Here is a 14,296-nt window from a genome sequence, read left to right as displayed (position 1 = left end):
ACTATCAACCAAAAAAAATCTGGTGTGTTTGGAAACAATTTACCTGTGCAAAAAAGCTTTAATCTGATGGATGCTCCGGACATGATCTGTTTACTTCAAACCACTCATCAATACAGCTGGGAAAAAAAGCATGGAAGAAGAGATGAGTAACAGCAGAGTGTGAAACAGTATACAGTATACGACAGCTCATCAAATCCTGGATCTGTCGACACCTAGTGGAGAAGGGTGGTCATGTCAAATGTGTTTTTATAAGACAGTACATACAGTATTTGCATTTGACATGGATTTTGTCATAGCTACACACACACACACACACACACACACACACACACCATATATACAGTGTGTGGCAAGAAGAATAAATCAGTCACACAGACTGCTCAGCTGGTTGGTGTTTCAATAGGAACAGTGACTAAAGTGACATCTGCCTTTAAAACTATGGGAATACGTCAGTAAACGGTCGGAAAATTGTGGTTGACCTTGCACATTTGATGAGCGTAATGCTCATACATTAGTGGGATATGTAGAATTACTGCTATCTGTCCAGATTTACATAAAAGTGGACAATGCTTCAAATATAAATGTTGCTGCAAGAGTAGCTACAAATTCCATAACATGGATCCTTCACACACATCTTCCCCCTGGCAACACAGAAGATCTATACAATCAGCACGGTTTCAAGGAAGACACCCAAGATTTGTGTCACCAATTCAGTATCAGTTGACCTTTGACCTTTTGGATCTAAAATGTCATCGCAGCATCATTATATCCTATTGGATATCTGTGTGAAATTATGTCAAAATCATCACATTTAGTCAGTTATAGCTAAAAACATGGTTTCTTAGGTCACAGTGACCTTTGACCACCAAAATCTAATGTACGTTTGTGCCAAATTTGAGGAAATTCCCTAAAGGCGTTCTTGAGATATCGCATTCATGAGGAAGAGACAAACGGACAGACAACCCAAAAACATCATGCCTCCAGCCACCACTGTCAGCGGCTCGGATGCATGCAAAACAGAAGAGCAACTCTTCCTCAGGTGACTGAGAATGTCAATGCAGGACGTGATCAGACTGTGTCAGCAGGAACAGCCCCTCGACAGTTACATAGACAGGAATATTATAGTACAGCTGCAGTGCATAAACCCCTCATTACAAAGATGAATGCACATTTGAGAGTTCAGTGGTGCGAAAACCGTAGTCACAGCTTTACAGAGATGTGGGGAAAAATGATATGATCAGATGAGTCATCCTTCGCCACAGTCTCGACCAGTGGGTGAGTGCATATGCGGCATACACCAAGAGAATGGTTCAGGCTTAAATGTTTGACCCCTACAGTGAAGGCATCCTTTGGCTCTGTTGTGCTGTGGGGAATATTTTGCTGGCATGGTTTGAGTCCGATTGACCCCTTGGAGGAATCAACACAAATTTGTTCTCAGTCATCACCTTTATCCTGTGATGAAACAAGTCAATCAATTTCCCATCCATAGGGTACGAGGGTTCCTTCTGCATTTTGGACATCTGAACACAAGTGGTGGACAGCCAACACACATCGCCCTTCACGTGTCTATCATGAGTCTCTACATGACCACTTGTGTTTAGATTTCGTTAACTTCCTACGTCAGTTATGCTAGAGGGTCAAAGGGCTCAAGGATGCATAACTGTTTACACTACCAAAGATATGTTGTCAAAAGCGTGCTTGACCATCTTAGCAAATGGTTTGAGTGATTGGATCACAATGCATCTTGATGGTCATATAAACTTGTATTTAGTGCCATCCACTTGTGATCAGATAACCCAAGACACGTTGACAACATGTGTAAACCGGCTCTAAATGCTTTGATGAGTATGGAAATTATATAAATTATATGCTACGGTCTTCACAGTCACCAGATATCAACCCATTGAACACCTATGGGAGATTCTGGAACGACAATCAAAACACCAAATAAGAGACTATCTTTTAGAAGTATGGTGATCACCCCTCCAGTAGAGTTCCAGAGACTCTTAGAATCAATGTCAAGCCACGCTGAAGCTGTTCTGATGGCTCGTGGTGGCCTAACACCTTATGTTGGGGGAAGCTTGGTCAAATCATGGGAGGAAAGTAATGTAAAAGAGACTAAGACCAAGAAGATATCCAATTGATTTGTCTAACTCAGACAGCTCAAGCCTCATGTCAACTTCTGATAAACTTGGGAGTTCATGCTTGGCACATGGGAGAAGATTCAGCTGGATGCAATCTGCAATCCTCAGTGCTAGATGCCACTGAATTCTACCCACTGCTCCTTTATCATAATTATACCATATTTACCCTAATGGAAATGTAAGCACTTATATTTCAATAATGGAGGAAGAGCACTCAGGTACATCTCTCACATATGGAGGTAAAGAAAAAAGTAATGCAGCATTTTTTTTCTTCAAAATGGAGCCTCATACCCTTTGTGGTAGATGCAGAGGCAGGGCAGGCGAGCGATGGTGTCTCCCTGTACCAGCTCCTCCAGGCAGATTGCACATTCTCCTGCATCCTTGGTCAGGACATCCTCTGTAAGACAGCAGGCATATTACACTATAACCATCAGTACAGATCACAGGGCCCCTTCATAACAAAAAAACATTCAAACTCTTATATTTTTACTGACAAGACATATGAGTTTACAGATATACAGGACAGACAGTCTTTTTATTAACAAGACTAAAATTCTAAAGATCCAAAGGAGGTGTGCCACTTAAAAGTCACCATTACACTGTTTTTACTGGTAATATCATCTTTGGCAGAGAAGTGTATTGTTTGGATAAGACTGATAATGTTATCACAACTTTTTATTTATTAACCAAAATCTTAGGAATCTTGTCTTAATTAGTTTGATTTGATTTATTTGAAAAATAATGTAGTCCAATATATCAATTATGGGATTTGTATTTCTTGTAAACTGAAACTGACACTGGTGTCTGTCTCCAACATAAAGTATCAAGCTCTCTCTACTTTTTTTCCCTCTACTTAAAACATAATATTTAACTTCAGGACGGAGGTTGAGGACAGCCCACAAGGTCACTGACATCAAAAGAGTAATTGTCCCACTAGATTACGACATCTTGTGTGCAAAGTTCACATCTGCTCCTGGGGGTTGTGTTCCCCTGGCAACAATGAATATCCACAGCAATACTCATGGTAAACTGTTGTCAAGGTACAGTATGTCACAATGAATAAAACAGAAGGATCCATTACATCCATGTCCAACACACATCCTCAGGCTCCACCATCATATATTAAACACAAGGAGAACAAAAACTCCATGTCTCTGTTGTTCAAGATACACAGATTTTTTTTTTTTTTTTTTGTGAATCATGAACTGAAAATCAGATTTTGTATAAGACTATAGAAACAAGATGATAAATACATCCTAGCAAAATATATTAAGGTAAGACTAGACTTTATTGATCTTGGGGGTGGGTAAAATAAAAACAATAAAGCAGCAATAAATGGGCCCTCATACCTTCGCCTGTATGAAGGGTACTGGCAGGATACCTGTCGACATGGCTGTGCATTTCCAAGGAAGTCGGACAATGCACGCAGCAGTTAACAGGTATTTCCTGCGTAGAGTGTAAGGTGCTGAAAATAATGTATTGCAAAGTTTGTACCAATTCTTGTGTCCACTGTGTGGTGCTAGAGAACACACATTAGTTAAACCTCATGTTGCCGTATACCGAGACCAACTGAGGCCTTCCACGCATTAGACTATGCTATGGAGCCGGCTAAACACGCATGAACCCAATCACTGTATATTCTCCTAATGCTCATAGGTTTCCATGTGTGTACTAAGTTTCATGATTTTTTTTTTTCTTTAATAAACCAAGAATGTCAAAAATGTGTTCAAAGGCTACAAGTGATTGGGGGGCGTTATAGAGCAGACATGCCACACCCAGGCTCAATTACACCACCAAATCCAAATAATTACTAGTTTGAACATGGGTGCAAAGTTTTGTGAGTTTTTATGCATCCTAAAATCCTCGAACATGTTTGTAAAATTAAAATGAACACATGAAATCCAAGATGGCTGACTTCCTGTCAGGTGGAAAAAAAAAAAAAATTAAAAAAAGGTTCAGGCTCTTGAGGATGAGACCAATAATTCGCTGAAATTTCATGAACATCAAAGGAACTTTATGCCAACAGTGGTGTACATTTGGGGGCGTCTGAGTGCGGTCACTGCAGAATTTTGCAATTTTTCGCTGGTTCTGATGTGTGTGCCAATCTTCGTTAGTCTTTCAGCATCCAAAGCCACCCAAAAATGCAACTACAGGGTAGAAGAATAACAATCTCCACAGAAACTGTAGGTTTCTCGTACATTCAGCGTCAAGGACCGTTGGGCCCTGGCACTTTCGTTCCAAGGCCCTAATAACAAATTAAGTAAATTAGAGAGATGTCATTAAAAAGCTGTATACCATATATACATTACATTACCTTAAAATATGTAAGAGAATTGTGCAAGTCTTTGTGCAAAAGCAACCCAAAATCCACCTTTGCAATGATATGTGTGACAGTAATATTATAGTTGTATACATATAAGTATGTAATAAAGTAATAAATACAATATGCATGCAGTATGCACATGCAAAACTATATATTTATATATAAAATATATGAGTAGCATATGTACTACACACAAACAATACAATTGGTATGAATCATGTGCATATGTTAGATATGTTACCACTACTTTTTCTATTATTTCCTTAGTAATAATACAGACAGTATAGGTGTATTGTTGTACTTGAAGATCACATCTTAACCACTACCTTATAATGTTGATGAATGCTCAAGTTACATTTCTGGTATTTCCAAAATATCCCTGAAGGCAGCATTTATTTGTTAGCTCACTTTTAAATCTTTTCCTATCAGTGTTACTACACTTAGTCTGGGTTGAATAGCCACCAGGAAACTCAGCCCCTGTTTACCGTCTGCGCATTAACAGTGTGTGTGTGTGTGTGTGTGTGTGTGTGTGTGTGTACACTCAGCAGTATTCATCTTTTCCTGCTGTGCATAACATTGGTCTGGGTCTAAAGTGGAAGTCAGTGTGTGCACCATTAAACCTATCACCTGCAGCAAAACACACAGTCATTAGGACTGGCCTTATGTAACAGTGGATTAACCCACATACGCCCGGAAAAGCTAGTTATTATGGGCTGCAGCACATGGCATCCAGCTCAGCTGAGGGGAAAACATCTCCTAATGTACTGACCGTGCCAGTCAGTCAGTTGTTCATTCACACAGTCAGACACAGACAGAAAGTGAGATGATAATGATACTGACGTATGGTGCAGATATCAGCTTTGTTAAAAATGTTTGTTTTCGCTGCTGAGCATTAATACTCTCCACACCCTGTCAGTACACACACCAGAAGATACAGCGAGACAGGAGGTGTCTCAAATCCATAAACAGACAGTTTCGCAGGATCACATGATTCAGATTCATAGCAAAAGGAAGAGCTGTAAGACTATGAATACATTTTGTCTGAGCACACCCCAAACTAACTGTGTATTTATCAGAATTTGAACCATTTGTTTCAATAAAATTTGGAAAGCCTAGAGGAGTTGTTTATTATTTATGCCATTCATGTGTGCAGGGAGTCAGCGGGAGGTCAGGTGGCTTGGCCAGAGAAAGTTTGTAATACATTTGTGATCAACTGATTCTGCCAGAAAAACTTCAGCGTTCAGTGCCTTGTGTGCAAATGTTACAATGCCCGGAAATCAGGATGTGATTAGCCTAGCCTAGTTTATCATAAAGACTGGAAGCAAGAAGAGGTGATAGTAGATATGTTTTTGAACTTGGGACAGAGCCATGCTATCCGACTCCCCCATTTCAAGTCTTTATGCGAAGCTAGGTTAATCAATTCCTGAGAGTAACAGTTGTCTTTCCATCGCATTCTCGGAAAGGAAGTAAATACACTTGTTTCCTGTAGATCATTTATTTTTGTCCACAGTTGCGTTTTTACACATTGAAACTAAATGGAGAACAAACCTCTAAGACATAGAAGTTTAGGTGGTTTTATGCTCCCAAATGTGAAATGAAATGTATAATGTGGCCTTAAGCGGGGTTCATACTTGTGCCCAGTTCTATGCAGAGCCTACAACATTGTGAGCATTTATACTTGTGTGGTGTCTTGTGTTGTGTGTCTGTGTGACTCTCCAGTTCCACCTCTCCAATACTAGTCGGCGGTGGGGTTTCTATGAAGGCTGTTAAGTTTAGCGGATTGAAAACACACCCAAAACACACATTTAACATGGCATTTTAAATTGTATAAATTAGCCTAGCAGCTAGCAGAGATTTCCTCTACTCATATGAAGCCAGGGACAACAGCAACATTTAACAAAGGTAAAGTCACAAAATTCTGCTAAACTACAGTTCACAAGGTTCACAGACAATACAACTCTCTTCAATGAAACACTTTTTCCAAACAAATACAACATGCTAACATTATTAGCACAAGCCTATGGCATTTTACATTGTATTAATTAGCCTAGCGACTAGCAGACTCTTCCTGTACTCATATAAAGCCAGGGTAAATTTCACACAGGACTTAAAATGCTATTTTGTGGGGCCTTTATTGTCTTCAGTTTATTGTTTCTTATCTGTGAAATCTGCATCAACGCAGAGCCTCCACCGTAGGTACGGCGCTGATTCGACACAGAAGTATAAATCCCATTTGATAGCATGGCATAGCGTTAGTTCAGGCAGAACACAATGTCAGCTCACATCCCAGCTACATCAGCTGATCTCAAGTGGCCCAATCAGCTGATGGAGCAGCTGCTTGATGGAAGGGAGTCAGCTGATAGATCACATGATTCCTTTCTATGTAACTAATTAGCAAATCTCATTCACAGAACCCTATTTAAACTGCTTTGGCCTGCCTGCTGTTGCTGCTTCCTCTGCAAGCAGGTTTGCTACCCGACTCCACCCCAGCTCCTCCTTTTTACGCTGTGTCTGACTTATCAATGTCATTTCTGTTTGTCACGAATGATTGCTCTGTTCTGTTGCCAGGGGTCTTTGCTGCTGCTCTCCCTGCCTTATGCTTTCCATGTATGTGCATGGAAGGGCATGGAGGTATGCTCTCTCTGCCTCAGGCTTTCCTTCTTTGCATGTGGAAGGACAGGGAGGTTTGCTCTCTATGTCTTAAGGCTTCCCAGGTGTGCGAAAGGGCAGAGAGGTGTGCTCTCTCTGCATTAAGGCTTTCTACATAGGCACATGGAAGGGCAGAGAGGTCCCAGAACAGAGCCATACCACCAAATATTATACAACAAATGGCAGTTTTCTTTGACTAAAGTGGTTCTGATCGAATTGTATTTAGTCATGTGATTGCTTAACGGTTACTTTTATTTTAAAAGCTTAATGCATAACAGAGTTCCCCTTCACTTCCTGCCTTAAAGAGATGCTAAACCTTTAAGTTTTACTGTCCCATGATGGTGTAAAGGCTCTTTAAGATGTTAAGATGCTTTTATTAGAATTTGATTAATTCGTATATTTGATAATGGTCAAACGTGTCATAGAGTATTATGTATCTGTGCATTTAGCCAAAAATATTGATGCCAGTTTCTTTAAAAAACATTGTGACAACCCTAATTAAAAAAAGCCAGACATGAGTTAAAAGAAGTGTCCAGCTGACCTTTGACCTCTGTAATGACCCTAGGATCAGGGATCAGCAGCAAACTGCTTTTACTGCAGCAGGTTGACCTCTGAGCTGCAGTTTCTCCGTCTAGGGTGTTGACTAGAATGAACAACTTGGCTCTGACAGAGTCATCTGTCTGTTTCACAGCAGGTTATAAATCTGAGACAAGGTCAGGAAAAATCTCAGGCTCTATAATGCAGTTCTATGGAAACACACATAGGCAGGGGGAGCTGTGATGTTATGTGTACACATGACAGCTGCTGTTTGCGTGTCTGTGTCATGAACTGACGACAGATATATTTAGGGACCGGAGGTTTGTGTGTGTGAAAATAAACAGTTTTTCAAGGTCAACCCACTGGTTCTTATCGATGTGAGGTGTGGGGAGTTTTCACCTATATCGTTTCCTGTTTCAGACGTGCTAGTTTTAAGCACTATCATTCTGACTGGCTGTGTCAGTCATGATCAAACTATGTCAGTGGCAGGTGGCCCCTTGTATGAAGTCTTGGATGGCAAAAATACATGTTTATATCCTGTATCTGTTCTGACTAATTACAGTAATGCAGTCCATACTTTAACATTTAAGGTTAGACAAAGATTCATTACTTAGTTTGGCGTTGTAAGAAAATGGACATTGCACAAGCTGCTGAGTGTGTGTGTGTAAAGGGAAGGGTTATAGTGGAGGGCAGTCCTTGGAGTGCTAAGAGCAAACAACTGAGAGGAACATAAACATGCTGATTACAGATCTTCAGGGTCATCTGAGTTGTGTGTGTTTTTGTGTGCATGTGTGCGTGTGCCTGCGTGCGTGCGTCGTGTGTGTTAAGCATGCAGACAGACAGTAGGAAGTGATTATCTTATAAGAATGGCCACAAACACCACAGATTAGCTGTGATCACTGGGTCAAGCGACCATCATGTGGGGACTCACACAAATTCACGCTGGGCTATGGTTCTTGTTAACCCGTGTCTTTACACCAAATCCCCCTATTTAAAGACAGTTTAAAGGACTTGTCAGTCTAATCAGGGGACCTGTATATAGCAACAGCAAGAGACATGCTAGACGCATAAATGAAAAACAAAACTAGTGTCTATAACCATGCCAGTGGCTCTTTGAGACTGTACTTGGCTAAGTACTACAACATCTTAGTTTAGCAGGTTAGCATGCTAGCATACTATAATTCATCAATTTGTGCTAAACTGAACTACAGCTTAAGATGTTTTGGTCACAATGATATTGAATCATCAAAGTTATTACTATTCAATCTGAGGGGAACATGAAGGTCTACCAAAAGTTAGTGAGACATTCATTCAAAACTCAGCTGGGCAGTTGGTCAATTTTGGTTAGCTATGATAGAAGTCCTCACGTGTCCATGATAACAGAAAGATAATAGATTGTGCAACGCCCGTTATGAATTTTGTGCTATAGTCTCCTTTTTGTCTTGCTTTCTCTATGCTTCACTGCATTTTTGTAGCGTATAAAAAAAGTAACAACATGCTAGCACATGTCTGAGACTGTATGTAATTAACCATGCAGCCCTGACTCCAGCAGGAGAGATGTCCGCTTTTGTAAGCAAAAAGAATGCACCTATTTGGTTATTCTTTGGTTTTAAACCAAATGAAAAGGAGAGCCTGAGAAGCTGAACAAAGTGATTTGTAAGCTGTGCAATACAAGTCGGTACTAGGGTTGCAGCGGGATACTTGTTTCAAGTATATCATGATATGAAAGTTGACGGTTATCATACCATGCACATTTGCTTATTGAAAACTGGACGGAGATTTCACTTTTTTTTTCTTTTTTTTTAAGGGAGACTTTTTACACATATTTTCATTGAAAAAATGGTCATAAACATTTGTTCAACTGAAGAATCCCTTCCATTGTCATTCCTTTAAGGGTCATTCTGACTGATTATAAAAATAATTGTGTAATACTGTGATATTTTGTGAGATGGTTATCATGCTGTGAAAATCTCATACCATTGCAGTCAGTCCTAAAGATGGAAACACCACAAATCTCCACTCCCCTCATAAAAGCTAAATAAATTATATTAATAATTGAATTCCTTTTTAAAACCAAAATCAGCAGGCTTTTGTGTCAGTCCATATTGTAGATGAAGAGGTATTTCACAGCATGAGTGAAATACTTTGACCTGCTGGTGGTGCTACAAAAAAGATCATGGTATCACCGAAGTCACTAATGTTCATCTTCTGGCCACCAGGGATATGTGCGCTTAATTCAATGACAATTGTTTTTGGAACATTTCAGTAAAGGCCTTAAAGAAGGTCTGTAGTGCTGGAAAGATAGTTTTTTCATTGAACTAGGGTGTCTGTGCAGTATAAAAGACGCAAATACTTTTAAAACTGATGCTACATAATCAGAGAAAACAGAGAAAAATGGCTGTGGCGTTAATTTTTGCTCAAGAGGTGAAAAACGTACAACTAGGCTACCAGAATGCACTGCATCACACCAGACCAATAAATGCTCCTGCTGGTGGGTGATGTAACGCAAGCTTGTCTGTTTGACATAACAGCAGCTGTCCGGTAACAAACAATCTAATATTACAGTTAAACAGCGAGTTAAAACGTTTCTGAAAACATTTCAGGCGAGAAATAGGCAATTTAGTGACATAATCTTGATTTATATTCGGTCAGCAATGCCGAGTTCTACCATTTGATTGGATTTCAGTCTGAGTTTGAGAAAGAAGGGGGAGAGTCTGTCTCTTGATCTGCTTCTACACACTCTGTGTCTGTGGCGGCAGTGGGTGGGTGGACAATAGAAACACGCAGGAGTACAGCCTGCATTTCGAGCAACAGCCCAGGAGAGCAAGCAAAACTCAAAAACCCAGCCAGATAACAATGTTTTGTGTCATCCGGCAGTTTCACTGGGAAGGGAGCAGGGAGATTTAGGGACTGGTTTGATGGAGGACAGTTAACCATAGTTCATTTACACATACTACACACAGTGCTATGACACAAAGCTGGTTGAAAATTCATGTAGTATCCCTTTAAGTGTCAACCTGCTGGTGGCACAAGAGGAAAAGTTAGGGAAACAAAAAGTCATTAGGATTTATCCTCTGGGGACCATGAATGTCTGTACCACATTTTATCTAGTTGTTGAGATATTTTTGCCACATCAAGTTTGCTTGCTAACAGATTTGCCATTAATTTACACCCCCTCTTATAAATATATGATGCTGATATTCAATACCTGCCATTAAAGTAAGATGTGACTCTGTACATGATTATCCACATTATAAGCAAATATCCCTTAAAATCTCACCCTTTTCACAAGGCCAAAGTAATTTGTTTCAGAATTTAGGTGAAATATTTGGCCCGATGATGCTTCTAGAGAAAAAGTCAAGGGGTAACCATAAATATGAGTACCCATTTACCCCTAGTATAAAAATATGACATTTGATATCTATAACAGATGTACATGCATGAATGCACACAGAACACACTTTTAAATGGAATGATATACCATATTGTCCACATCTGGATGTCATCTGGCTTTCATTGAGATCAGATCACAGCCTGGCCTAAAAGCAACCTGTACAGTTTGGACACATTCTTTAGATGACCAAAATTTCCCTCTTTCTGCTATCTCATGCTCCTTGTCAATAATCTACAGACAGCTCCTTCCTTTGCAAAGTAAAATACATAAGCAGAGCCCATACGGCTGCATGTAATCCCTTTACCTGGGTCGTTCCATATTTGTTCAGTCCACAAGCTCTGTCTCTGTTCATTATGAGATTCGTTTATAATGTGGGAAGAATCCAGATAATTAGGATGCTCATTAATACCATGTGCAAATGCAGACGAACCAGATATCATTATCCAGATAAGGTATCCATACACATCAAATATTAATATCAGGTGTAAATGTAGTATTGGATTTAACTCTCAGGACAATGACTATCGACAGCAAATTTCATGGAAAATGATTAGATCAGCGCCCAGAGAGTAGAGGGTCCACCCTATGGGGAGAATGCATGTCCTCAGTGCACATCATTAGCTGCTAATAGTTTTTTAGACACCTTGTTGCGGACCAAACTGTCAGTTTACAAAAAAATATTGAGTTGTCTTGGCCCTGATCCTGATCCAAGTCCCCAAATATCTGCCAATACTGAGTCCAGTCTGATGCAAGTTCCAGCCATCCATCCATTTTCATCCACTTATCCAGGGCCGGGTCACGGGGGAAACAGGCCAAGCAAAGCACCCCAGATGCCCCGTCACCAGCAACACTTTGTTCTAAGATGTTCCCAAGCCAGATGAGATATGTAGTCCCTCTAACATGCTCTAGGTCTACCCTGAGGCCTTCTACCAGAGGATGGTGTCTGGAACACCCTTAAAGGCCCTGACACACCAAGCTGACGGTTGGCTGTCAACCAAAGTCAGGCCGTCGGTTGAGCGTCTGTCGCCCTAGTTTTTGCGGTGTGTCCCGCACTGTCGGCCCTTCAGCGTCGGCGGCTTTTCGGCCGACTGAACATGTTAAATCGGCAGCGGAGCTAGTCGCTGAAAGAGATCACTCTGATTGGCTGTTTAGGTTTTATTCCCTCACCCCTGTAGCGAGTTAATCTGCCTGTAGTGAAACCGGGGCTAACCGGTGCTTCCTCCTCAGGCTCCACTTCACTCAGCTGCCCGACAGATCAGCTGCCTCTCCCACTCCGCTCTCTCTCACGCAGGCGCAGAACGTTGGTGCCACTTGGCCGTCGGATGTAGTCCGTGCAGTGTGTTTAAATGCAACTGACACAGGGCGACGTGAGGCAACGTAGACGATGCAACAGTTGGCTTTCGTCGCCGCTAGTTCTTTGATGTTGGTTTGGTGTGTCGGCACCTTAACGGGAGGCATCCATCCTGATCAGATGCCTGAATCACCTCAACAAACCCCTTTCAAGGTGAAGGAGCAGCTGCTCTACTCCCTCCCTCCCTCCCTCCCTCCCTCCCTCCAGATGTCTGTGCTCCCCAACCTATCTCTAAGGCTGAGCCCAGCCACCCTTCGATGGAAAACTTATTTCAGCTGCTTGTATCCACAATCTCATTCTTTCGGTCAATACCCAGAGGTCATGACCATAGGTGAGGGTTGGGAGGTAGATGGACCAGTAAATTGAAAGCTTCGCCTTCAGGTGACGGCCCGGCGCAGCACCTGCATCACTGCAGACGTCGCACCAAACCGCCAATCTATCTCACGCTCCATTCAACACTCTGAGCACACAATGTGAATAAATAAAATCCCGAGATACTTGAACATGGTAAGTTGATAAGCTTAAATTACAACAATGATTTGTTATGAATGAAACATTAACTGGAATAGAGTCACTCCTAATATTGATAGGATGTGATCAGCTAGAGAGAAGATGTAGCACTCAGCTTTTTTAGCCGATCCATCAAAATATGCCCAGATCAACCCTGTTAGCAATCCTTATAATCGGCTCAGGACATCTTTTCCCAAAAAGATTAGAATTCTTCCTCTTGGGACCAAGAACATCTGACCCCAATTTCACAGAAATCTGGACAGTATCACTCAGCCTAACCACTAGTGGGGCAAAGAGACTGCCTTACATTCCCAGGACACATAGTGATGGAAAAAGGAGTTCATGAGTGGCAGCTGAGGGCAAGACAGTTCACAACAGACATGGCCCAACACAAACATTAACACACACAACTCTTAAAACTTGCAGGTTTTTCGATCTGAGACAATCTAAGGGAGGCTGAAAGGGAAATGTGGAGCAAAGTGTGTATACGTTGAAATGTCTTGAGACGTGTGAGTATTTATGTTCAGAGCACAGAGCGCTGGGTCATACTGTGGAGAGAAATAACTCGTGGAGTAACAAACTCAACACATTTCTCTCAAACACAGACATGACATGAACACACCAGAGATGCAGTTGTCTGCTGTTCTGTGTTCATTTTCCTTGATGGTTTCCAGTCGACACAAGGTTTCACTGCTTCCATGTTTCTATACAGATAGAGGGAGTAAAAGTAGGTCACCCCTGCCGAGAGGGGAGCGCAGGGTGAGGTGATTTGTAATGAATGATCTTAAGACAGACAGAATCCCCACAAGTCCCATCAGATTCATACATCAGATACTACTTCGATTTATTGTCACTACCTGGTTACATCTTTCACTCGCTCTCTTTCCTATATTTCAACTTCTGTGCTATTTCATGTTCATGTCTGTCTTAGATTCTCACTTTTACTCATGTGATTTTCTTTTCATTCATATTTGTATGAGCCTTGTTGGAGGGAGCCTGAGAACAAAGAATTCCATTGCCAGTGTCTGTGTCACTGGAAGTGTTGGGCACATGACAAATAAAGAATAAAGAACTTTGAATTCAAACCTCAGCCGGAGGTCAGCCTTGTGGTGTACTTGATTTTTGTCAACATGTATGCATAGACACACAACTGCAACATCAGTAGCATTGCTCCCAAAGGGGGACCGAGCTAGCTCCATTGCGTGTGATAACCTTGAATGTAAACAGAAGTGACGCCCAATGGTGCTTAGCGTGCCTTTAATACTGAATCAAAGCCAAGTCCTTTCAAGTCATCTGTCTCAAGTCTCAAGTCATGAATACAAAGTCAAAGTCAAGTCGAGTCTTTTATCAACGTTAGTCAAGCAAGTCTCAAGTTATCATATTTGCAA

General features: G+C 41.2%; 1 protein-coding gene across 7 annotated transcripts in view; it reads right to left on the bottom strand.

Annotated features, from left to right (window-relative positions):
- Positions 1–14,296, bottom strand: part of znrf2b (zinc and ring finger 2b) — a 60,376-nt gene that overhangs the window by 5,658 nt on the left and 40,422 nt on the right. For all 7 annotated transcript variants that reach the window (XR_007570168.1, XR_007570170.1, XR_007570166.1 and 4 more), the window contains exons 3-4: positions 2,436–2,541; positions 44–116 (exon numbers count right to left, since the gene is read on the bottom strand). Coding sequence is in view for 1 of the 7 variants with exons in the window: in XM_050047738.1 (XP_049903695.1) it covers positions 59–116; positions 2,436–2,541 (164 nt within the window). In the remaining 6 variants the exon portion in view is untranslated. The remainder of the gene's footprint in view (positions 1–43; positions 117–2,435; positions 2,542–14,296) is intronic.

This window comes from Epinephelus moara, chromosome 6 (genome assembly GCF_006386435.1).
Source record: "Epinephelus moara isolate mb chromosome 6, YSFRI_EMoa_1.0, whole genome shotgun sequence".
NCBI classification, from domain to species: Eukaryota; Metazoa; Chordata; class Actinopteri; order Perciformes; family Serranidae; genus Epinephelus; species Epinephelus moara.
Note: the sequence above shows the minus strand (reverse complement) of the source record. Positions and strands in the feature narration are given on the sequence as shown.